General features: G+C 40.3%; 1 protein-coding gene across 6 annotated transcripts in view; it reads right to left on the bottom strand.

Annotated features, from left to right (window-relative positions):
• The window catches only part of ZNF451 (zinc finger protein 451), a 114070-nt gene that overhangs the window by 79087 nt on the left and 7814 nt on the right, over window positions 1-27169 (bottom strand). For 3 of the 6 annotated variants that reach the window (XR_008625632.2, XM_063604930.1, XM_063604931.1), the window contains exon 2: window positions 427-27164. Coding sequence is in view for 5 of the 6 variants with exons in the window: in XM_063604930.1 (XP_063461000.1) it covers window positions 427-447 (21 nt within the window). In the remaining variant the exon portion in view is untranslated. The remainder of the gene's footprint in view (window positions 1-426; window positions 27165-27169) is intronic. The other 3 variants (XM_063604928.1, XM_063604929.1, XM_063604927.1) reach the window with 3 other exon arrangements.

The following is a 27169-nucleotide window of genomic DNA, read 5'->3' as shown; positions in this document are numbered from 1 at the left end:
ACAATTTCACGGAAACCCGACTAGGAACGGAACTCGAGCTCTGGCTCTTGCCACAGCGTGTGCGGAGCTGCAGGGACCCAACGCTGAAAACGCGTTAGTTACCAGCCTCTCAGAATTCCCCTTATCTACTCCAGAAGGAGGAATGCAAGCTCAACACCGAAGGGCAATCCTGCCTTAAAACGTCGCTCCCACTGGCCCAGCCGCGGCCACAACGAACGCCAGGGCCCGTGCGGGGGGCCGGGCGGCCATTGTTGCTGCGGGTTCCTCGCTCAGACACGCACCAGGCCCCAAAGCTGGGCTCGGCCCAAGACACTGAAGAGGTATGGCCCCGAGGCTGCGACAGAGCACCAGGCCTCAGACCGCAGAAAACACAAACCCTTCGCGGTTCGCCTCTGAGAACGCCATGACCCTCACTCGACTACTCACCTCCGACCCCGGGTCTCCCATGTCTCCGACCGCCGCGCTGACAGCACCACTGCTCCTGCTGTCCCTGCCGCCGCCGTCGCTGTTGTCCCTGCCGCCGCCGCCGCCACGAATCCCCTTCCCGCCCTGCACCGCCTCGCGCTACCGGGACCCGCCCCTGCGTGAGCGCCGACGCCACCGGCGGAAAGAGACGCAAAACCTCTTCAAAGGAGGAGCGGCCCTTACTGGCCCGCTATGTCCCCGGAGCCGCTTTCTCTCACTCCCGGGCTTCCTTCCCCGCGCCGCGCAGGTTGCTGGGAATTGTAGTTCGGGTCGGCCCCGAGACCGCCCCTCGCCGGAGAGGAAAAGAACCATGCGCCTAAAAGACGCCAGCTGCAGTGGGTGGGGCGAAGCCAGGGGCCAGCTGGGTCCTGTGAGATAGCGAAGCACTGGGAAGATGTGGGAGGATGTGAAGGAGGGTTTGAGTTGGTATTTATTTGGTTTTGGTATGGTTGTGAAGCGCAGCTCATTGATTTTTCTGTTTTAGCCCTGAAGGTGGGTGGTGGGAACGGATTTCTCTTTTTTTCCTTTCATTTTTAAATTTATGTATTTACTCATTTTTGAGGACAGGGGCTATGTGGAGGTTTAGCTGAATTCTAGGATCAGGAAAGAATCTGAAGTGTCCTTACATTACACACCTCTTCCCTAGCGTCAGTCTCCCAGGCCCTGCCAGTATTAATACACCTGAGGAAGAAAATAGGGATGGGAAATCCAGGGCCCAATAGGAAAGGGAACCGAGGTCTACCTATCACTAAACCCTAGCCAGTGATTTTGAAATGCACTTTTTCAATATTCTCAGATATACTGAGAGAATATGAGAGATCTATTTATAGACTGCTGTAAGGTTGACCTTTTAACCTTTTGTGTGTTCACACTCATAAACCGGTCTATAAAATAGATCTTTTATATTCAACTATGCATTTAATCTGTTCTCAGGTAATACCTTACCAAAAATTTAAAAAGGTTTTTTAAAAAAACACACCAATCGTTGTCAATAAAGTTTATGAAAAGAATTAAGTGATAACATTATTTTAGGCCAGGCGGGTCCTCACACTCTGGGAGGCCGAGGCGGGCGGTTCACTTAAACCCAGGAATTCGAGACCAGCCTGAGCAATAAGAGGGAACCTCGTCTCTACAAAAAATACAAAAATTAGCTAGGCGTAGTGGTCCTTGCCTGTAGTCCCAGCTACTCAGGAGGTTTAGGTAGGAGAATCGCTTGAGGCCGAGAGATTGAGATCCAGGCTGCAGGGAGCCAAATTCATGCCACTGCACTGCAGCCTGGGTGACAGAGCAAGACACTGTCTCAAAAAAAAAAAAAAAATTATTTAACATCTCAGATTCCTGTTTTTGTTTGTATGCAAAACTACCCTCTGATTGCCTAAGCCTGTAGTAATTATTGTTTAATATTTGACATTTCCTGCATTTCCACCAAGTGCTTTATGACTTTAGTTACTTTCTACCTAGTAAGTTTGAGACTTGTGGAGGCCAATTGAGAATGACATACCTGCATGGGGAGTTCTTCAAAAGCTGTGTATAAATTAAATATTTTTAAAATGTTAATGTGTAGGCAAAACTTGTATTTAAAAGCTCTTCCTAGTGGGCTGCTGAAAGTGTCCTCTAATATTTAATCAGTTGAGGCAGGAGTTAATGGGTAAAATTCTTGGAAAACAAGCAGTATGTGGCTAGACCCAAAAACTTCTCACACCATACAACTCAGTAACTGTAGTTGCAGGGATTATCCTCAAGATACATCACAGGTTTGTTTATAACAGCAAAAACTGGAAAATATCTAAATGTCTAATAATTGGGGAATGTAATGTTTAAATTTTGGTATGTATGCTATAAAGATAACATTATAGTGTTTTATCTCCACTGAAAATGTTTACCTAACATTTCTCAAAGCATATTTTTCAAAAATTCAATAAATATATAGGATAATTAGAACCATGTTGTATTCGTTCTTGCACTGCTATAAAGAACTACCTGAAACTGCGTAATTTATAAAAGAAAGAGGTTTAATTGGCTCACAGTTCCACAGGCTGTACAGGAAGCATGGCTGGGGAGGCCTTAGGAAACTTAAAATTGTGGCAGAAGGTGAAGAGGAAGGAGGAACCTCTTTACATGGCCAGAGGAGGAAGAAAGCAAAGCAGGGAGGTGCTACACACTTTTTAACAACTAGATCTCGTGAGAACTCACTCATTATTAGAGAACAGCAAGGGGGAAATCCACCCCCATGATCCAATCACCTCCCACCAGGCCCCTCCCCCAATATTGGGGATTACAATTCCACATGGGATTTGGGTGAGGACACAAATCCAAACCATATCACATGTCAAGCCTTCAAGAAAAGCATCCCTGAAAGAGAAAACCTACTTAAACAGGAATAGTAATTTATTTTTTTTCTGGGCAGCTGGACTATGTGTTTACAAGAAAATCCAGGCTGGGGGTGGTGGTTCACACTTATAATCCTAGCACTTTGGGAGGCAGGAGGAATGCTTGAGCCCAGGGGTTCAAGACCAGCCTAGGTAACATAGTGAGACCCTGTCTCTGCAAAAAAATTTAAAATTAGCCAGGTGTGGTGGTACATGTGTGTGGTCCCAACTGCTCAGGAGGCTGGAGTGGGAGGATCACTTGAGCCCAAGAGGTCAAGGCTTCAGTGAACCTAATCTCACCACCGCACTACAACCTGGGTAACAAATCAAGACCCTGTCTCAAAAAAAGAAAATAAAAAGAAAATCCTGGGCCGGGGGTGGTGGCTCACGCCTGTAATCGCAGCACTTTGGGAGGCCAAGGTGGGCGGATCACCATGTCAGGAGACTGAGACCATCCTGGCTAACACAGTGAAACCCCGTCTCTACTAAAAATACAAAGAATTAGCCGGGCATGGTGGCAGGTGCCTGTAGTCCCGGCTACTCGGGAGGCTGAGGCAAGAGAATGGCATGAACCTGGGAGGCAGTTGCAGTGAGCTGAGACTGCGCCACTGCACTCCAACCTAGGCAACAGAGCGAGACTGTCTCAAAAAAAAGGAAAAAAGAAAATCCTTTGAATCCCACCAAGAGATGTGAAACATGCTTGTAGTCCCCAAAAGCCAGGTTTATTTAGCTTGGTGTAGCAAAAGAGAAAAAAAGCCATAGGCAAAATTTAGGAATCTCCCAATCTTAGAAAGTTAAGAAGGAATTGGGTTGGGTGATTTTCAGCCAATCTTGGGAAGTGAGGAACTGGTTAGAATTGGAAGAAGAAGCATTGTTTACTGACTGGCTCAAGGTTCAAAATGGAGAATTTAAACTATGGGGAAATGTTCTTTGTGTGATTGAGGAACTTTTTTGTTGTTCTTTTACCTGAGCTGTGAATCCACTATTTTGCCTTATAAGTTAAGATCTTGAAGAGGGCCCATCATTGCGTTGACAACCCCCCTAAATTTAATACTTTTAGACTTTTTCCCAAATGACATCATAATAGATTTCTAGATCTGTATCAGTGACATTATGTTGATATTCTTCCTTCAACTCATTATCATTATGTATCAAAGAAGTCTAGTTTTGTTTTCAAAACTAAAATTTTTCATCAGATCTCCATCGACTGTCTTACTGTTTGTATTGAATGGTAATTTATAGAACCATCTATCTGAACATTGGCTGCTAACAGCATTTAAGACTCTAGAGACTGTGTTCTTGGCCAAGGGTATGCCACCAAGAGGCAAATTAAATGCATCAGTTTGGAACCCCTGTTTAGAAACATTATCTGATACTCATAAATTTCAAAAAAGGGAAAGTATCAGTGTTGATATTTTCATCCTGACTACCGTGAGCCTCTAATTTATTTAAGGAACATTCAACATGGGCAGAAGAGTTCATGTATACACAGCACAAAATTTTATTAAGGTTTAGTAAAGCACAGATACTTCCAATGCAATTCTATTATTAAGAACTATATTTGGTTTGGATTAAATGCTCTGGTTTTAAGATGTGGAACTGGGCCGGGTGCAGTGGCTCATGCCTGTAATCCCAGCACTTAGGGAGGCCAACGTGGGCAGATCACAAGGTCAGGAGATTGAGACCATCCTGGCTAACACGGTGAAACCCCATCTCTACTAAAAATACAAAAACAAGGAATTAGCCGGGCGTGATGGCAGGCGCCTGTACTGAGAGGCTGAGGCCTGTAGTGAGGCTGAGGCCTGTAGAGAGAGGCTGAGGCGGGAGAATGGCATGAACCTGGGAGGCGAAGCTTGCAGTGAGCCGAGATCGTGCCACTGCACTCCAGCCTGAGCGACAGAGCGAGACTCCATCTCAAAAAAAAAAAAGATGTGGAACTGGAATATTCTCATTAACAATTTCTGATGAAGTAGGAAATAGATTTGTAGGCATTTTAAAATAGAATATTCTTCAGGGAAGAAAATGGCTCTTAGCAACCTGGTGTCATAGTCATTGCCTGGAGTTATGGGAGCAAAATAAAGAGCATTTGATTCTGAAAAAGTATAAAGGACTAGCCCATAAGAAAAAGCAGCCTGTTGCAGCACAGGACAAAAGACGGTGGCTCATTTCTGTCACTGGCTCATAAGCACAAGCTGCTTAACTCATTTAGAGGAAGCTATCATACTTTATTTAGAATATGGACATTCTCCCTTTCAAGCAAAATGCATTTGCCTTATGAGTACACTGATGACAGTAGTTTTTGGTGTTATTACTAAACATTGTGAGTAATTTCCTACACATCCTATTTTCTTTCTAGAAAGATTTGGAGAATCACCGTTCAGTTCAGTGTATTTGGATCATATTAATAGTATTATTCCATGTCAGGCCACTGAACAAAACTGCTGATGGTTCAATCACTTGTGGTGATTAAAAAGGGGTTTGAAAACACCATAGACAACCAAAAATATTAGAACCAGATTGTATTCATTAAAGGAATTGGTCTGTAGTGCAGTAGGTAGGTATAACTGTAACAATCTTATTAGAAGGTTATATCGTCTAACCTCTTTTACAATAATCGACATGTTAAAATCATTGTCAAAATTGATTTATTTAAGAGCAACTGAGGAGGAATTTAAGACAGGTATAACTAACATTTGTTACTTCCTACAAGCTAAAGGAGAGTGAAAAATCCTAAGCAGAAGCAAGACATCTCAGTATGATTTCACACCTATAGAAAAATTGAAAGAATAATATTTGTTTTACCATATTCTCTGAGACATATGTTTACGTATCATTTTTTCTGAATCATTGGCAAGTAGGTTGCATGTATCATCCTTCCTTATCCCTTAATATTTCAGTATATATTTCCTAAGAACCAGAATTTTCTTTGACATTAATAGTACTATTATCAAAATCTGGAAGTTAATGTTGATAAAATACTTTTTTTTTTTTTTTTAGAGACGGAGTCTCGCACTGTTGCCCAGGCTAGAGAGTGCAATGGCATGATCTTGCCTCACTGCAACCTCTGCCTCCCAGGTTCAAGCGGTTCTCCTGCCTCAGCCCCCCGAGTAGCTGGGATTACCAGCGCCTGCCACCACGCCCGCCTAATTTTTTGTATTTTTAGCAGAGATGGGGTTTCACTATTTTGGCCAGGCTGGTCTCAAACTCCTGACCTCATGATCCGCCCGCCTCGGACTCCCAAAGCGCTGGGATTACAGGCATGAGCCACCGCGCCCGGCCACGATAAAATACTTTTTAAAAAATCTACAGTCCTTATCACATTTTGTCAATTGTCCAAATTCAATATCCAGTCTAGGATCACATAATGCATTCAGATGTTATGTCCCTTTATTCTTTAATTTAGAATTGTTTTTCAGCCATTGTCTTTATGATATTGATGTTTTTGAAGAACCGAGGCCACTTATTTTATAATATGTTCCTTAATTTTGGTTTGTCAGATGTTTCTTCATGATTAGATGCAGGTTAGACCAGACAAAATACTATCAGTGACATTATAAGTGTTTTTGATTATTACATGTAGAGGCACATGATGGCTCTCTGCCCCTCATTGAGGATATTAATTATAGCCAACTGGTCAAGGTGTCATCTAGTATGACCACTATGTAGTTGCTATTTTTCCCCTTACAACTAGTAAGCAATCTGTGAGGATATACTTTCAGGCCATGCAAACATCATGTTCCTCATGAAACTTTTCCCTTCAATATATCATCTGATGATTTTTGCCTGTTATCAGTTTTTACTATGATGGCTGCAAGTGGTAATTGTCCAATACTACTGTTTTCTCAATGATTTCAACTGGCACTTTTCTGTAAGAAAGTCTTACCTTCTCCATTTTTAAAATTTATTAAATATGAATTCATTAATTTCCTTTTTAATTTTTTATTACATCATTTAACAGCATTTGTACACAGTGTGCAGATATACAGGGTAACATCAATAGCCTTCATTGCACATACCTAGTAATCATTTTGCAGATATCAATGGTTCAGAATATCAGAGATAATTAACAACTTTTCTTGTGGGTCCAATTTTTCCACCATGAGACCTATAATACTTGTTTTAGATGTAGTTTTGCCATGCTGTATATTTATGTTCTGATTCTTTTCTTTTTCTTAAAAGAAGTTTCCTTTTGTGATAATTTTAGATTCATATGTAGTTATAAGAAATAATAGTACTTCTGGCTGGGCATGGTGGCTCACGCCTGTAATGCCAGCTACTCGGGAGGCCGAGACAGGAGAAATGCTTGAACCCGGGAGGTGGAGGTTGCAGTGAGCCGAGATCGTGCCACTGCACTCCAGCCTGGGCAACAGAGCATGACTGTGTCTCCAAAAAGAAAGAATAGTACTTCTGGCTTGACAGTATGAGGAGCTCCACTGGCCTGCTCTCATATGAAACTGATAAAAAATATTTTTAAAAATCACTTAAAGCCTATGGAGATAGTCCTAAGGGCCAACAGCAAATGAAGAAACATATATCAAAGGAAATCTGAAAATTCTGTAAGAAAGGAAAGCGTCTGTGGTATGTAAACCAAGACCACTTGCTCCCACCCCCTTCCCAGCTCAGCAAGACAGACTTCACTCCAGACTGCTATAATCAAGAACACAGGCCCCCTCTCCAACTTATCCCCCTTCCTCAACTTCCACTTGGAGGGCCCCCTTCCTGTAAAGAGCAAGACATCACTGTTTCTCATCCTGTCCTCAGCTACCTATTGTTGAAGCTAAGCACTGGGCTAGTGCAGTTGAGAGGCAGGGGCTCTCCTCTTCCACTGGGACAGAGGCTCTACCTTGAACTCATCACATTGAGAATACTGGGCCCCTTAGCACCCTTGCTCAATCTGGAAAGGTGATGGTTCCATGCCTTACCAGGAGAGGCAAGACAAGAGGACCTCAGTCTGCTTCTCTCAATCCTCTACCAAGCACTCAGCTTCTAGAGCTCACTGAAAGAGAAGTTTGCCATTGTTCCCACTTGCAACTCCAGAGCTTTGGCTTAGAGATTTTGCCTGATGTGAGAAGCAAGCTGTAAAACAGGAAACTCTTAATCCTTTTACAAAGGAGCTGACTTCATCTCCAACAGATAGCGGAGACATTCAACCCTAAGGGTGCTCTCAAGAACACTGGAGATTGTGACAGAAGTCAACTGGGAGGACAGTCCAACTGGGATTTGGAATGCAGGACAAACTGAAGGCTGCCTAGTTTTCAGGAAAACCATGGAATAAAACAGCTTAGAGGAGCCCTCTGGGGATTAGAACAAATATCAAACACTGACGTCAGAAACTATTCCTTCAAAAGAGCCAGAATTTGATTGAATTACATTGTAGAACTATTTATAAACCAGAGAACTGTTGAAAACAATAGAGCAATCAGCAAGAATTAGTGAAGTTTAATTCCTGGGAGTGGTCAAGGAAGAAGAGGAAGAGAACCTTACCAAAACCAATGTTACCCCATGGTGACTGTAGGATGCTGCATCTCCCCGAGGAACAACACAGAGGCTTTACGCTGGAGGGAGGATGCAGGAATACATTTCATTAAAATAACCCAGCCAGTCACTAAACAAATAAATGAGCAGATAACAATAAGTCCTGGAGGGAGGGGAGTACCTATACACAAAGTTGCTACAATATATTACCTATTATGTCCAGATTGCAACAAAAAATTACAAGGCATGCAAAGAAACAGCATGACCCATACACTAGGAAAAAAAGCAGACAACAGAAACTGCCTGTGAGAACAGATTTATAACAAAAAAAAAGAGACTTCAAATGAGCCATTATCCACAGATTCACAGAACTAAAGGAAAACATGATTGAGAAGTAAAGAAAGGTACGACGATGTTGCATCAACTAGAGAATATCAATAAAGAAAAAGAAATTATAGAAAAGAATCAAATGGAAATTTTGGACTTAGAAGTTATAATAAATATAATTTTTTAAAACTCAGAGGCTTAATGATAGATTTGAATTGTCAGAAGAAAGAATAAGCAAACTTGTAGATTCATAGAGACTATGTAAGCCAAAGAACAAAGAGAAAAAAGAAGAAAAATGGAAAGCCCAGAGAAATGTGGGACACCATCATTTACACCGATGCAGACATAATGGGAGTACCAAAGAGGAGAAAAAGGAGCAGAGAAAATATTCAAAGAAATAATGGCTGAAAACTTCTCAAGTTTATTGAAAAGCAAAAATCTACATATATATGAAGCTCAATGAATTCCAAGTAGGTTAAATATGAAAAGAGCCACAACAGATACATCAGAGAAAAAATGCTAAAAGTTGAAGACAAGGACAAAATCATGAAAGCAGCAACATAAAAATGACATTATTTTATAAGGGAACCCCAATAAGATTAATAGTTGGCTTCTCAGAAACCATAGAGGTAAGAAAACAATGGAATAATGTATTCAAAGTGCTCAAAGAAAAAAAAACCAACAACTGTGAGTCAAGACTCCTATAACCAACAATAATCCTATATCCAACAAAGCTTCTTTCACAAATAAAATGATCCAAAGTATAGGCTGTCTAGAGGAAACTCACTTAGATTCAAAGATATAAATAGATTGAAAGTAAAAGGATGGAAAAAGATAATATCATGAGAACAGTAACAACAAGAAAGCTGGAGTGACTATACTAATGTGAGATAAAACAGACTTTAAAACAAAAAAGTTACTAGAAATGAGAATTTTTATTTTATTTTATTTCTTTATTATTATACTTTAAGTTTTAGGGTACATGTGCACAATGTGCAGGTTAGTTACATATGCATACATGTGCCATGCTGGTGTGCTGCACCCATTAACTCGTCATTTAGCATTAGGTATATCTCCTAATGCTATCCCTCTCTATTTTATTTTATTTTGAAACACGGTCTCTCACTCTGCTGCAGTGCAGTGGCACAATGTTGGCTCACTGCAATCGCTGCCTCCTGGGCTCAAGCAATCCTCCCACCTCAGTCTCTGGAGTCACTAGGACTACAGGCAAATGCCACCATGCCCAGCTAATAATTGAATATTTTTTGGTAGTTATGGGGTTTTGCCATGTTGCCCAGGTTAGTTTCAAATTCCTGAGCTCAAGCAATCTGCCCACCTTAGCCTCCCAAAATGTAGGAATTACAAGTGTGAGCCACCACATCTAGTTGAGAGTCATTTTGTAATAATGAAACAATTAACTCATTTGGAAGATACACCAATTTGCACTTAATAACAGAGCACTAAAATACATGACACAAAGACTGACAGAAATTAAGGGAGAAATAGATAATTCAACAATCATAGTTGAAGACTTTAATAACTCACTCTCAACATAGATAGCAGATCAACTAGGAAATAGAAAACAACACAATAAGCTAACTAGAATCAAGAGACATCTATGGAACACTCCACCCAACAACACAATATACATTGTCCTCAAATGCACATGGAACATTCTCTAGGATAGATCATATGCTAGGCCATAAAATAATACATTTTAAAAAATAAAATCCATACAGAATAGATTATTTGACCAAAATGGAATGAACTTAAAAATCAATAACAGGAAAGAGTTTGGGAAACTCACAAATATGTGGAAATTAAGTAACATACTTCTAAATAACAAATGATTCAAAGAAGAAAGCAAAAGAATAAAAAATATTCTGAGATGAATGAAAATAAAGACACAACATACCAAAACTGATGGGATGCAGCTAAAGCAGCACTTAGAGGAAAATTTATAACTATAAATGCCTATATTAAGAATGACAAATGTATGTGAAGTAATACCCATATTAATTAGCTTCATTTAGCCATTCTACAACATACATATATTTCAAATGTAATATTGTACACCATAAATATATGCAATATTTGTCAATTTAAAAAATAAATCATTTTTTTAAAAGACAAAAGATCTCATGGCCAGGGCAGTCATCCCAGCACTTTGGGAGGCCGAGGCGGGCGGGTCACCTGAGGTCCAGAGTTTGAGACTAGCCTGACCAACAACCAACATGGAGAAACCCTGTCTCTACTAAAAATACAAAATTAGCCAGGTGTGGTGGCACATGCCTGTAGTCCCAGCTACTCAGGAGGCTGAGGCAGGAGAATTGCTTGAACCCGGGAGGCAGAGGTTGCGGTGAGCCAAGATCACGCCATCGCACTCCGGCCTGGGCAACAAGAGTGAAACTCTGTCTCAAAAAAAAAAAAAAAAAAAAAACATCCCGACGCTGGGTGCGGTGGCTTACACCAACCTGTAATCCCAGCACTTTGGGAGGTCAAGGTAGGTGGATGCTTGAGCTCAGGAGTTCGAAACCAGTTTGGGCAACATGGTGAAGCCCTGTCTCTACCAAAAAAATACAAAAATTAGCCAGGCATGATGGTGCATGCCTGTAGTCCCAGCTACTCAGGAGGCTGGGGTGGGAGGATCACATGAGTGCAAGAGGTTGAGGTTGTATTGAGCCAAGACTGCGCCACTGCACTCCAGCCTGGGCGACAGAGTGAGACCCTGTCTCAATAAATAAATAAATATCTAAACAAAAGACAGAAGATCTCCAATTGATAACCTAACATTCCACCCTTAACCCCTGCGGGGAATAGCAAACAAAATCTAAAGCAAACAGAAGGAAGGAAATAGTAGAGAACAGAGCAAAAATTAATAAAATAAAGAATAGGAAAGTAATAGAGAAAATCAATGATACCAAAAGCTGGTTCTTTAAAAAGATCAACAAATAGACAAACCTTCATCTTAGACTGGCCAAGAAGAATAGAAGACTGAAATTACTAGATAAAACATGAAAGAGGGTTCATTTCTACCGACCTTGCAGAAATAAAAAAAGATTACAAAATACACAATGAACAACTGTACACCAACATATTAGATAACTTAGACAAGATGGACAAATTCCTAGAAAGACACAAGCTACCAAAACTGATTCAAGAATAGAAACTTTCATAGAGCTATCACAAGTAGAGATTCTATCAGTAATCAAAAACTTTCCCATGAAGGAAAGCTGAGGCCCAAGTGCAATGAATTCTTCACCAATGAATTCTACCAGACATGTAACAAAAAATTAATACAAATTCTTCACAAGCTCTTCCAAAAAGCAGAAGAACAGGAATATTTCCCAATTTTCTTTTCTTGTGATATCCTTTTCTAGTTTTGGGATTAGTAATATTGACCTCATTTTAATGAAGTCAATATATTTCAAAACATCATACTGTACACCATAAATATATGCAATTTATGAATTTATGTATAAAATAAAGTCAATATTACACTAATGACAAAATTAGAGAAGGATACCACAAAAAAAGAAAATTACAGACCAATATCTCTTCTAAATATAGACATGAAAATCCTCAGCAAAATACTACAAAACCAAATTCAGCAATATATACAAAGCATTATACACCATGACCAAGTGAAACTTCTCCCAGGAATGCAAGGCTGGTTTAGCATACAAAAATCTATTAATGTAATACATTCTTTTCTATCAATAACAAATTAAAATTGCATGATCATCTTAATAGATGCAGATAAAGTATTTGACAAACTCCAACACCATTTTGTGATAAAAACAGTCAATAAACTAAGAAGAGAAGGAAACTTCCTCAACCTGATAAAGGACATCTATGAAAAACCCACAGCTACCATCATATTTAAAGACTAAATGCTTTCCCCCTAGGATCAGGAACAAGGCAAGGATGTCCTCTTTGAGGCTTCTATTCAACAGTGAATTGGAGGTTCTAGCCAGGGCAATTAGGCAATAAAAAGATATGAAAGGCAGCCAGGCGTGGTGGCTCATGCCTGTAATCCCAGCATTTTGGGACGTCGAGGTGGACAGATCATCTGAGGTCAGGAATTTGAGAGCAGCCTGACCAACATGGTACAAAAAAATTAGCTGGACATGGTGGTGGGCGCCTGTAATCCCAGCTACTTGGGAGGCTAAGGCAGGAGAATAGCTTGAACCTGGGAGACGCGGAGGTTGCAGTGAGCTGAGATCATGCCATTGCGCTCCAGCCTGGCAACAAGAGTGAGACTCCATCTCAAAAACAAACAAACAAACAAAAAGATATAAAAGGCATCCATATTGAAAAGGAAAAAGTAAAACTATTCATACATGACATAATATTGTGTATAGAAAATCCCAGGGAATTAACTAAAAAAAAAAACAAAAAAAAAAACTAAGACCCAAAAACAAGCTTCACAAGGCTACAGGATGCAAGACTAATATATGAAAATTGGCCTGGCGTAGTGGCTCACTCCTGTAATACCAGCACTTTGGGAGGCCAAGGCAGGCGGATCACTTGAGATCAAGAGTTCAAGACCAGCCTGGCCAACATGGCGAAACCCCATCTCTACTAAAAATACAAAAATTAGCCAGGCCTGGTGGCACGTGCCTGTAACCCCAGCTACTCGGGTGGCTGAGGCAAGAGAATTGCTTGAACCCTGGAGGCAGAGGTTGCAGTGAACCAAGATCATGCCACTGCACTCCAGCCTGGGCGACAGTGTGAGACAATGTGTCAAACAAAAAAACTAATATATGAAAATCAAATGTATTTCTATACAGTCACAATGAATAATCCAGAAATGAAATTAAGAATTCCATTTATAATAGCATCAAAATAAATTTAAGAAAAGAATTGCTAAATTTATACTCTGAAAAACTACAAAATATTGTTGAAAGAAATTAAAGATCTAAATAACTGGAAAAATATCCCATGTTCATGTGTCAGAGGATTTAACATCATTATATGACAAAATTCTCCACCTTGATCTACAAATTCAATGTCATCCCTATCCAAATCCCTATCAGAATAACTTCTTTGTAGATATTGACAAACGGGTTCTAAAATTCATATGGAACTGAAGGGGACCCAGAATAGCCAAGACAATCTTGTAAAAGATCAAATAGGAGGACTCACCAGTTTTAAAACTTACTACAAAGCAATGGCAATCAAAACAGTGTCGTACTGGCACAAGGACAGACATACACATCAATGTAATACAACTGAGAGTCCAGATATAAATCCATACATCCATGGTCAACTCATTTTTAGCAAGGGTGCCAAGACTGTCCAATGGGAAAGAATAGTCTTTTCAACAAATGGTGCTGGGAAAACTGGACAGCCACATACAAATGAATGAAGCTGGAACTTAGCTCACACCATATACAAAATTGTCTCATCCCAGAACTTTGGGAGGCCAAGGCAGATGGATCACAAGGTCAGGAGATCGAGACCATCCTGGCCAACATAGTGAAACCCCGTCTCTACTAAAAATACAAAAATTAGCTGGGCATGGTGGTGCATGCCTGTAATCCCAGCTACTTGGGAGGCTGAGGCAGGAGAATCACTTGAACCAAGGAGTCGGAGGTTGCAGTGAGCCGAGATCGTGCCACTGCCCTCCAGCCTGGCAACAGAGCAAGATGCCATCGCAAAAAAAAAAAAGAAAAAAAAAATTATCTCAAAATGGCTCAAGGACCTAAATGTAAGAGGTGAAAACTATAAAACTCTTTGGAGAAAACACAGAGGTATATCTTCATGACACTGAATTTGGGAAATAATTTTTAGATAGGACACCGACAGCACAAGCAACAAAATAAGAAATAAATTGCACTGCATCAAGATGTAAAACTTCTGTGCTAACCAGGCACAGTGGCTCATGCCTGTAATCCCACAACTTTGGGAGGCCAACACAGGCAGATTGCTTGAGCCCAGGATTTGAGACCAGCCTGGGCAACATGGTGAAATCCTGTCTCTACAAAAAATACAAAAATTAGCCAGGCATGGTGGTGCACACCTGTAGTCCCACCTACTCAGGAAGCTGAGGTGGGAGGATCACCTGAGCCTGGGGAGGTCAAGGCTGGAGTGAGCTATGATCATGCCACCGCACTCCAGCCTGGGTGACAGAGTGAGACCCTGTCTCAAAAACAAAACAAAACAAAAAATAAAGAAAAAAAAACTTCTTTGCTTCAAAGGATACCATTGATAAAGAGAAGACAATGGAGAAAATATTTACAAATTATATATGTGGTAAAAGACTTGTATCCAGAATATAAAGAACTCTTACAACTCAATAATAAAAAGACAACCCAATTTAAAAATGGGCAAATGATCTGAATAGATATTTCTGCACGAAAGATATATAAACAGCCAATAAGCACATGGAAATATGTTAAATATCATTCATCATCAGGTAAATGCAAATCAAAACCAGGATGAAATACCACTTCACAAGCACAAGGATAGCTAGAATTTAAAAATCAGGTAATAACTGGAGTTCACAAGAATGTGGAGAAATACTAAACCTAAAACACTGATGGTGGTAATATAAAAGGATGCAGCCATTGTGGAATGCCATTTGGCAGTTCCTCAAATGATTAAACATAGAGTCACCATATGACCCAGCAATTCCATTCCTAGATACATACTCAAGAGAAGTGCAAACATGTTCACTCAAAAATTTGTCTGTGAATGTTTATCACAGCATTATTCATAATAGCCAGTAGGTGGAAACAACTCAAATGTTCATTAACTGATGAATAGGTAAATAAAATGTGGTATGTTCATACATAATAGAGTATTATTCAGCCATAAAAAGGAATAAAATGCTTGATGCATAATACAACATGGATGAACCATCAAAACATGGTAAGTGAAATAAACCAGTCACAAATACCACATATTATATGATTCCATTCATATTAAGCATCCAGAAGAGGGAAATCTACATAGACAGAAAAGAGATTAGTGGTTGCTTACGGTTGTGGAGGGTTACATGAGGATAGGAGGATGATAGCTAAAGTGTACAAGGTTTCATTTTGTGGTGATAAAAAAATTCCAAAATTGATTGTGGTGATAGTTGTACATATCTGTGAACATATTAAAAATCATGGCAGTGTACACTTTAAATGAGTGAATTACATGGTGTGTGAATTATATTATACAATAAATGTTTCAAAAAAAGAATTAGAGATTCCATGTATCACTTTCCCAGTGGTGACACCTTACAAAACTATAGTACCACATCCTAGCCAGGACATTGATAGTGCTACAGTCAAGATATGCCGGGTTTGACCCACAGACCCTGGCCAAGCGACAGATGAAAAAAATGTACGTAGACACAGGTTTTTTGATTGGGCCTGCGGCTAGGGGACTGGGCTGCTCATAGACACCGAGGAAGGTGCTGTATATAGTCGTAGTCCCAACAAGCCTGCGCTGCGGGCATTTATTTAGTACAGATTTAATAACAAAGGCTTTGAGTCAACACAACTTGTGGGTAATTAACATGGTCACCCCCTCCCCACTGAGAGAGCAGTCCTGCCTGCAGATGATTAAAGGCCAGGTTCCAAGACCTAAGTAAACTAATTATCTAGATCAATTCTCTTATACTTTCTTGTTATCTACCCTGAGAGAATTCAGCTGCCTTCAGCCAAATTTTCTTTAGAAGCTTTTGCAAAACCTCCCAGCCTTCCAAGAAGGTTTGTGGTTCTCCTATAATTTTTATAACTTTTCCCACCACCCTGACCAATCTCCTACGTCTGCCCCTTTTCCTGTTTTTTGCATCAGGTTTTGTTGAATGAAGAGTACAGATGTGTGCAGCAACAGGCTTATTAGGCATAGTGGTCACTGCTTGTCTTCTAGCTTTGCATCCTAGAATTAGTAAACAAGACAAACATGAGTATAATCAGTAACATTCTTTTCCAATGAAGGAGTAACATGAAGTGTTACTTGGCACCTCAGTTCAATGTGTGTCGTTACTAAGGAACCCCACTAGGGGTATGTTAACCCCTTCCAGCCAAGCAGTTACATTACTAGAGGCTGGGAAGTGGGTGTCTGCCCAGGTAACAGGGTGGAAGAAAGGCAGATTTAGAAGATGGACCCAACAGAGTGTAGCAGGTACTGGTTGCAGGCAGAGTGAGAGAATTAAAAAAGGTTAATAAAGCATAGCAAGGAACAAATTATCTGGAGTGAATGGTGTCTGTGTCCGGGGCAGGATTCGCTCAGTCTTCTGACTTGTCTTCTTCAGCATTACGTCTGGGGCCTGTGTCGGCCTCTGTCATCTGAGGAAGCCACATTGTCCAGGGCTGTGGGTCCTGCAGGGCCATTTTCTTTATTTCTGGTACCGGGTTGGGTCCTAGCCACGCTATGGTAAGGTTTGATGCATCTTGCTGGAAACCAAAGAGAACCTGAGGGGGTGTGAACACAAGCATATCCTCTTCCACATGTTAGCAATTCATTTGGACCACACCATACTTTACTATTTACATCTTTCCATAAAACTGCAGGTTTTATGTCTTGAGAGGTTTTAGAAAAGTGCTTTTCTATAGTTGATTGAAATTTATCATTTAAATTTAAGAAATTAAGGGTAAATAAGGCTTGTGCTAGGAGTGTTGCAGGGTCCTTACTCATATTCCCTCTTTTTTGTTTTCTGAGCATATTTTTAAGGGTGGAGTGGACGTATTCTACTATGGCCTGTCCTTGGGGGTTATACGGATGCCTGTGGAAGGTTGGATAGTCCACATGTGATAAAATTGTTGAAATTGTGAGCTGGAATAAACCGTCCATTATCAGTTTTAATTTTGGGGGGCTGCCCCATAAATGCACAAGTTAAGAGAAGATGTTTAATAACATTGGGTGGACTCTCCAGGAAAAGCATGCATGCTAACTGAGAAATGGTATCCACGGATACATGTACCTATCTTAGTTTTCCAAATTCAGGTATGTGAGTAACATCTGTTTGCCATAACTGATTAGGTTCTAGTCCTCTAGGGTTAACACCTGTTGAAGGAGGTGACATGCCTGTGAATTGGCAATCTGGGCATTGCAGGATAATTTGTTTAGCTAGTCTTTGGGTAAGTTTAAATTGTTTAGTTAAGTTTCTCCAATTTTGGTGGAAAAATTGATGCGATTGGGTGTCTTGGTCAAGCAGTGACATCATAACTTGCAGGTCTGCTTGTTCACTGCCATGAGCCAATGGTCCGGGCAGTGAGCTGTGGGCTCGAATACGTATGATAAAAATAGGATGTGTACTTGACCTAGTGATTGTTAAAGTTGAAGAAAAAGTGCACACAGGGTGGGCTCAAGAGTGGACTTAATGAGGGCTGTTTCAAGGTTCTACAGTAAATAAACAGAGTAAGCAGAGTCACTAACAGTACTGATGGGCTGAGTGGAAAAAGTTTCCAGGGCCAATATTAAGGCTCCAACCTTAGCTGAGTGCTAGTAAATCCAGAACAAGTGAGGGAATTATGCAGTTTCCACCAAATTGCCGCTTCTCCATTTTTACCAGAGCTGCCAGTAAAAAGTGTTAAAAGCATTGGGTATGGGGGAGTGAACTACTTTTGTAGGCACAACTACAGTAGTATGAGATAAGAACTGAATTAGTTTGTCAGCAGGAAGGGCATGCTCTATATGGCCTGTGTAATCAGAAAGTGCTATTTGAAGATCTAGAGATAGGGGCAATACTGCTTCGAATTGTTTTTTACTCAAAGGAATTCTGATGACATCACGGTCATAACCTAGCAACTGACTGCATCATCTGCGGCCAGAATAGATGACTTTACTAACTAGCTGGATATAGGGAGATAGAGTTTTAGTTCCGGTATGTGAGCAAAAAACCTATTCTAGGAAGCACAGCCCTGGGGCCATCTGTCCTATTAATACTGTTGGGGAATGTTTAGTAGGAAAAACAAACAACTGAACTGAATATTTTGGGTCTATGTGATCTATGTGCCTCTGAGAAATAGCTTGCTCTATTTCCTTAATTTCCCTTTTTGCTGCAGGAGTTAAATACCTGACAGAGTCTAGGGCTATGTTGTCCTTTAGGATAGAAAACAGGTTTTGTAACTTATCAGTAGTTATGCCCAAGGTGGGGTGAAGCCAATTAATATCACCTAGTAATTTTTGATAATCATTTAAGGTGTGTAAGTTGCTAGTATTTAATTTAACCTTTTGAGGTCTTACTGACTGGGAAGTTAGTATGTAACTAAGATATTTCCAAGGAGAGGACATTTGTACTTTTTCAGGTGCTATGACTAAACCTCTTAGCTGTGTATTCTTTACGACAGAGGCATATAAAGTTAAAAGTACCTGTTCCGTTGGGGCTGCTAGTAAAATATCATCCATAAAAGAATACTCTTGCAACTAGGAAATTCTTTTCTAATGGGGAGCAAAGCCTGATTCACATGATACTGACACATGGTAGAACTGTTCAGCATTCTTTGAGGAAGTACTTTCCAATGAAATTGGCAAGCTGGCCTTTCATTATTGATACCTGGTATTGTAAATGCAAATTTTTCTCTGTCCCGTTCTGCAAGGGTAATAGTATAAAAGCAGTCTTTTAAGTCAATAACGACTATAGGCTAATCTTGAGGAATCGCTGCAGGGGAAGGGAGGCCCTGTTGAAGGGGCTCCATAGGTTGCAAATTAGCATGATAGCCTGTAAGTCATGCAAAAAGTCTCCCTTTACCAGACCTTTTGGGAATGATGAAAATGGGCGATTTCCAAGGGCTGTTTGATGGTTCTATATGGCCGGCTTTTAATTGCTCCTCAACTAATTAATGAGCTCTTTGTAATTTCTCTCCCTTTAAAGGCTACTGTTCTACCCAAATAGGATTTTGAGAGAGCCACGTTAGGGGTAGGGGAGGAATAACAGTGGCCATTATTAGAAAGAGGTCTGCAGAGTGACCTCAATTAACCCTTTCGTAAATGGGCTAGTGGCTCCGTTTTTTCTAATGCTTTTTCTTATCTCTTTATAAGCGTCAAAAGTAATGGGTTCATACATCTGATTGCCTTGTTGATCTTGCATTATCAGGCAGGCTAAGAGCTCCCCTTCTAATGCCGCTTGCCTAAGACAGGGTCCCATAGCTGTAGCGTATCCCTTCTTTTTTTCCAATTTATTGGAGGAGGGGGCTCAGGAAAAAACTGTCTCCTCTTTGGTATTTCTGCCCATTAATGGCGGCGCTGAGGGAGAAGGAGGCGGTAAGGTAGGTGATGGTTCCTCCTTCCTTCCCTGTTTAGGCTCTTCTGTGTAGAGTGGGACCAAAGCAGCCATAACTAAAGCCCATAATGTTAGAGATGTTACTGGGACCCACTGCCCTTGTGCATGATGTTTAAGATTTCTCCCCTCTCATTCCCAGAGCTCTACATCTAGCGTACCTTCTTCCGGGAACCATGGGTTATGGGAAACAACAGTTTGCATTAGGTCCCTTAATTGAGCCTGCAAAACTGAGGCTCCACTAGCTTTAAGCAGCTGTTTCAATACTTTGATATAGTGTTGCTGTTGAACTGATAACTATTGTCCCATGATGAAACCCTGGCCTGAACAATTCCCTCAAACTTCGAAATCCTGAGAGGGCATCAATGACTTTGTGAATTTCTGACCGCGCTGTCTCTTCACCTTCATTTTCGAGGGTTCCATTGCAATCTGTGGCAGTGTTCCTCACAAGGGGCACCACCTGCCGGGTCTGACCCTGGCCGAACTACGGATGAAAAAACGTACGCAGACACAGGTTTTTTGCCTGGGCCCGCAGCTAGCGGACCAGGCTGCTCATAGACACCAAGGAGGGTGCCATAAACAGTCACAGCAGCCCCAACAAGCCTGCGCTGTGGGCATTTAGTACAGATTTAATGACAAAGGATTTGAGTCAACACAACTTGGGGTAATTAACATGGTCACCCCGCCCCTCCCCCCCTCCATGGAGAGAGCAGTCCTGCATGCAGATGATTAAAGGCCAGGTTCCAGGCCTAAGTAAACTAACTTATCTAGATAAACTCTCTTACACTTTCTTGTTGTCTACCCTGAGAGAATTCAGCTGCCTTCAGCCAAATTTTCTTTCGAAGCTTTTGCAAAAACTCCTGGCCTTCCAAGAAGTTTTGCATTTTTCCTATAATTTTTGTAACTTTTCCCACCACCCTGACCGATCTCCTACAAAGATACAGAATGTTTCTATCACCAGAAGGATCTCTTCTGTTGTCCTTTTATAGCCATAACTTCTCTCCCAGCCCTGCTTCCTCCTTATTACCTAGCACTAATGAGTTTTCCATTACTATTATTTTTGTCATTTCAATAATGTTATATGTGAGAAAACATCTTAAATGGTCCATTTTCAAGGCATGAAAAATCTACGCACTGGCAGCCAGCCTGCGGATGTAACAAACTGCACGGCTCATGCTCCTAGAAAGTCATGATAAGTGAACAGAATGTAGAGGAAGGGTCAGCCCATCAAAGGGAAGAAAGTTTCGTTACTGTGAAATCGAAACTTAAGCAGGGAAGGGGACAAGGGTATAAACTTATAAGGTAGATAATGAAACTTAGGTGACTGGGCAGATTGTAACCCCATAGTACTTGATCAATGAGGAACTAGGGGAGGGACTTGCAGGCTAGGAGATAAATTACATGCTGAAGCTGCCCCGAGTATGCCTGCCTACCAGACATCCAATCTTGCAAGACCACTATTAAAAGTCTCACCTTCACTGTTCTCTGGGCCTCTGAGTCCATTCTTTGGGTTTGGATGGGTGAGCCTGTTTCTCACATTATATAACTGAAATAATACAGTATGTAACCTTTTGGGGATGGCTTTTTTCACTCAGAATAATTTTCTGGAGATTCTTCCAGGTTATTTCATGTAACAATAGTTTTTTTTTTTTAATTGCTGAGTATCATTCCATGGTATGGATGTACCACAGTTTAACTATTTACATGTTGAAGGACATCTAGGTTGTTTCCCGATTTTAACTATTACAAAGCTGCTATGAACTTTCATGTACAGGTTTTTCTGTGAGCATAAGATTTCATTTCTCTGGGAGAAATACCCAAGACTGCAATTCCTGGGTCATAGGGTTTAACATGTTTACTTTTTAAAGAAACTGCCAAACTGTTTTCCAAAGTTGCTGCACCATTTTACATTCCTGCCAGCAATGTATGAATGATCAAATCTCTCCACATCCTTGCTGGCATTTGGTGTTACCAGAATGTAGAGGAAGGGTAGAAAACATTATTTAAAACATAGATTAAAGAACCTAAGAAGTAATACAGTCAGGACTGTTTGGTATAGGAGAAAACAGTCCCACCTATTCAGTAACTTTTGAACTTATGATACAGCAATCACTGTTCATGAGTTCAGCTTGATTCGTACTAATAGAATAAAATAATGCCAAGGAGATTTTTTTTAAATCATGGCTTACAGTCTTCACTGTGATCATAAAATGGAATCATGTAGAAAGCAAATGAACCTGGAAGTGGTACCAGGAATGTGTGTCACATAATTCCAAAGATCCAGAATCTCTTTCTTTTCCTTTCCTCTTCTTTTTGCCTCTGGATCCTGCCACTTTCAAATCAAAATGTCCAATTTTTTTTCCTCTGAGGATAGAGCTTGATTATCTACCACAAAGGTCCCAGATATTAGAATCTCAAAGAACTCTTTTCTTTTCATGAGTGTATTATGAGAGTTATGTGTGTGAGAGAGATTGTGTGTGTACTTCCTGGGACATTCTAGCTTAAAGCAGCAAAAGCAAAACACAAGTCAGTGGGACACTTGTTTAAAGAATGTCTATGTGCAGCCAACAAATATCAGTCATAACAATCCTAAAGACATTCCTATTCAAGTGAAGGATAAAATAAACATATTTGTAAACACTACTATTATTTCTGAAGTCATAAGCAATGCTATCAGATAAGAAAAAGAATACTAGTCATAAATGTTAGAGGAGGTAAAATGATCATTATTTGAAAGAGAAACTTTTTCCTCTACCCAGAAAACCCACTTGAATCAAAAAAAGTAATTTGGACACTTAAAAAGGAATACATAAATATATGTTTTCTATATAGCAATAGTCAACTATAAAAATAAAATAATGTCCCATTTATAATAGCAACATGTAAAATAAGAACATATAAAATACACAGAAATTAAATTAGTAAGTGTGTAGGGCCTACCTGAAAAATGCAAATATTTACTAAGGAGAAAGAAAAAGTATATGTTAAGCTGACCTTGTTATTGGATTGAAAAAATAAGTTTTGTAAAGATATAACTTCTCCCCAGATTTGAAAATTACTTAAGTATAATTCCAATCAAAATCTTGAGTTTTTTTGTTTTGTTTTGTTTTGTTTTTGTGAGACAGAGATTTACTCTTGTTGCCCAGTCTGCAGTGCAATGGCGTGATCACGGCTCATCGCATCCTCCGCCTCCCAGGTTCAAGCAATTCTCCTGTCTCAGCCTCCCAAGTAGCTGGGATTACAGGCATGTACCACCATGCCCAGCTAATTTTGTACTTTTAGTAGAGACGGGGTTTCACTGTGTTGCCCAGGCTGATCTCAAACTCCTGACCTCAGGTGATCCACCCGCTTCGGCCTCCCAAAGTGCTGGGATTACAGGCGTGAGCCACTGCACCCGGCCAATCTTAAAGAGTATTTTAAGGTGAAGGAAATTAGGGGAGACCAGTCAAAATGACGTAAAACTTGTCTGGACTAAGGTATGAAAACAGTCAAAATATTCTTGAAAAAGAATATTGAATAATGATTAACTATCAGATGTTATAATTTATCACATATTTCTGGTAATTAAGCAGTGTAATGGTAGGATTAAAGCAATAATTTATTTCATTTCTCTCAATTTTTTATTTTGCTAAAATGAATAAAAATAAATTAGTAAGTCCCAAAGGCAGCAGTAGAGATTTTTCTTGGGTCACTATCCAGGTAATTAATATGACCAGGACTGTCTGGGATAGTGAGAAGTTGTATAATACTAATAACTACCATTTATAGAATGATTACTCCATGCCAGGTGCTGTGCCATGCATATTACATATATAAATTCGTTTACGTAACAGCTTTGTAAGATATTATCTAGTATTATATCCATTAGACATCTGAGAAAGCTTTGGGAGACAAAAGTAGGTGGAGAAGTAGTAATTTATTTCAGAGGGCAAAGGCAGCAAACCAGTTTGCCCCAGGGAACCTAGGAAGGACTCAGAACTATGACACCGCATACAATGAATGATGGAGGTAAGGTGCCACTTAACAGAAAGGCTGAAAGACTCCATACGCACATCTCCACATATCTACTCACAAGACATTCTCTGCATTAAGTTCAAAGGATTCACCCATGGCCCAGGACATCACATGCAGTTGCGAGCATCAGTGACAGCTGAAAACAGAATTCATTTTACGTCTATTTTTAACAAGTCAGTTCCAGCCCCCTTTTGTCTGTCCTCTATGCAAACATTATCAGCCAGGAAAACCAAGGAAACTTGTGAAGAACCACTTAGCATAAACCATAAGACTCACTATCAGACTGTTATGTAGCTATCCCAACAAAACAAATGCCCTTCTACCCAATGACTCCCAGTGAAGCTTCCCAGGGAACAGGTTAAATAAAAAGTAGTTTTTAATAAAACTATTATTTTCAGAGGATAAATCAAAGGCATCTAGAGATAAGCATAGTATTAAATGAAAAAGGAAACAATCAGAAAACAAGAAACAGCTCTTGGAAATTAGAATGTTTTCCCTTTTTTTTAGATGGAGTCTCACTGTTGCCCAGACTGGAGTGCAGAGTTGAGATCTCGGCTCACTGCAACCTCCATCTCCTGGGTTCAAGCAATTCTCCCACTTCAGCCTCCTGAGTGGCTGGGATTACAGGTATGCACCACCACGCCTGGCTATTTTTTTTTTTTTCAGTAGAGACAGGTTTTCACCATGTTGGCCAGGCTGGTATTGAACTCCTGACCTCAAGTGATGCGCCCACCTCGGCCTCCCAAAGTGCTGAGATTACAGGCATGAGCCACCACACCCAACCAGAAATTAGAATAGCTGCAATTTTAAAAGGCTGGAAGTTATACATTTAAGGAAATTTCCCAGACACTGAAAAAAGAAATATGCATGGATTTTAATTGTAGTGAAAAGATAGGACATGTATTCAGTCCATAACTGAATTCCCAGAATAACTGAAATTCAAAGATAAAAACTAGAGAGGAGAAAATCATATAGAAACTACATAAAAATAAAATTTCTCTGAATTGAAGAATACAGGTATTCAGTTCGAAAGGGTCCATTGTGTACTTAGCACAATGAATGAAAAAGATGCACAACCAGCCTGGGCAATGTAGTGAGACTCCGTCTCTACCAAAAAATAAAATGTTAGCCAGGTGTGGTGGTGTGAGCCTATAGTCCCAGCTACTTGGGAGGTAGAGGTGGGAGGATTGCTTGAGCCCAGGAGGTCGAGGCTGCAGTGAGCTGTGATCACACCACCGCACTCCAGCATGGGTGACAGAAGAAGACTCTGACTCAAAAAAAAAAAAAAAAAAAGCAACACAACAGGCATTTTCATCAAATTCTAGTCTATCAGATTAAAACATTAAAACAGCCTTGAGGAGTATGGCATGACAGCTTCTGAATAAAATGAGAATCAGAGTTGCATTAGGCTTCTGAATAGCAACACCGGATATACCTCTTTGGTATGAGGGTAAGGGTAGACTTACCCTCTTTCTCCTCCTCCTCTGAGACAGCAAACAATGCAACAAGGAAAAATTAGGAACAAAATATAGAAGATTAAAAAAAATTGCCCCATTTTTTTTCAACAAGTAGGTCACATAAATCCTGCAGAGTCAAAAGGAAAAGCAATTAAAATTAAGAAAATGCAAAGAGAATATCAAAGTCCCTTATGAACAGCAAATCTGAGAGTATCAGCAAAACGATACTTCCTGAAAAGGAGGAACTCACCAGGAAATGCAAAATCTTCAACCCAAAAATCTAACAACTGAGTGAGCACAGAGCTGTGGAAGCTGAGCTTCAGCAGAAGTCATGAGGATGGAATGCAGAGAGAAAAAGCACAGAGAATATCTAGAGGGCTCTTAGCAGCACATCTCAGAAAGGTCCAGCAAAAACATACTGAGGTGAAAGGCTCACATGAAGATGCAGGTGCTGAAGGGCCTGGGGAGTGCAGGGCTGGTGACAGAAGCTCTTCCAGATTCATCTTGGATCAGAGAACCAGAGAGAACAGGGATATACACACAAAAATTTCCCAGAAAAGCCACATCTGCCAGAATCAGTGGTCTCTATGACAATAAATAGAAGCCTTTTGGAACATTTAAAGCCTGGAAGAAAACCCCCGGGCCTCCCACCATCCACGAATCCACCTGCAAACTGCTGGTCCAGGAAACTCCAAGTCACTAAAATATGTGTTCAAGAAATTCTGTGGCACGGCATCAATACAAAGATTTTGTAAGAAAAAATGTGAGAAAGCTGCAAAATTGGATGAATGCATGAAAAACATTCACAAGAAACATGTTGTCATTGAAGAGATGAAAATGCTGACCATACATCTACCACAGAGTAAAATTCTTAATGAAATGTTCACCTCTATATAGGAGAACACACAGGCAGAACTCATGCATTAGTTAAGGTTTGTTGCAGCACTCTGGCTGCACTACCTTTGGACTGAAAATATCCTTCCTATTCAGAAAACACAAAAATATTCATGAGTTTATTTTTATTTTATGACTTCAACTTTTATTCTTTATTCCATCTTTAATTTTTTCTAGAATTTTGTTTGAGGTAGGAATACAACTTAAATTTTTCTCATACACCAACTATATATTTTGGAATGGGGAAATATGTATCTTCAAAGAAACCATTATGCATGCTTATTTGACTGGTAGAAATTCTCGGGTTTGATGCATCACTGTTACACAGGGTGGAATCTGCATCAGCTTCTTCAGCAAGCCTGTTGCTCCCTTAGGGGAGCCCAGCAGTGTTACTAACGTCTTACACAGCACATGTCTCTGTGTGCTCACCACCAGGGAGGCTGCAGATTCTCCAATAAAATCCAATGCTGTATTTAGAACCTAAGGTGCTTTGTTTCAGGTACATATAATATCTTAAAAAGCATTTTTTTTTAAAAAGGGCCAATTCATAGTATTGTTTTATAGTACTTGAAATATTTGTAAGTTGTTTTTGTATCTACTAGGTGTTTTCACTTAAAAATAAAAATTGTTAATAATAACTTTTTATTTAGAAATAACATAATCTGCCGGGCACAGTGGCTCACGCCTGTAATCCCAGCACTTTGGGAGGCTGAGGCGGGCAGATCGCTTGAGGTCGGAAGTTTGAGACCAGCCTGGCCAACATGGTGAAACCCTGTCTCAACTAAAAATACAAAAATTAGACAACTGTGGTGGCACGCACCTGTAATCCAAGTTACTCAGGAGGCTGAGACAGGAGAGTTGCTTGAGCATGGGAGGAGGAGGTTGCATTGAGCCGAGATTGTGCCACTGCACTCCAGCCTGGGGTACAGAGCAAGATGCCATCTCAA

Source organism: Pan paniscus, chromosome 5 (genome assembly GCF_029289425.2).
Source record: "Pan paniscus chromosome 5, NHGRI_mPanPan1-v2.0_pri, whole genome shotgun sequence".
Classification (NCBI taxonomy): domain Eukaryota; kingdom Metazoa; phylum Chordata; class Mammalia; order Primates; family Hominidae; genus Pan; species Pan paniscus.
The sequence above is the reverse complement of the archived record's forward strand: the minus strand, read 5'-3'. Positions and strand labels throughout refer to the sequence as shown.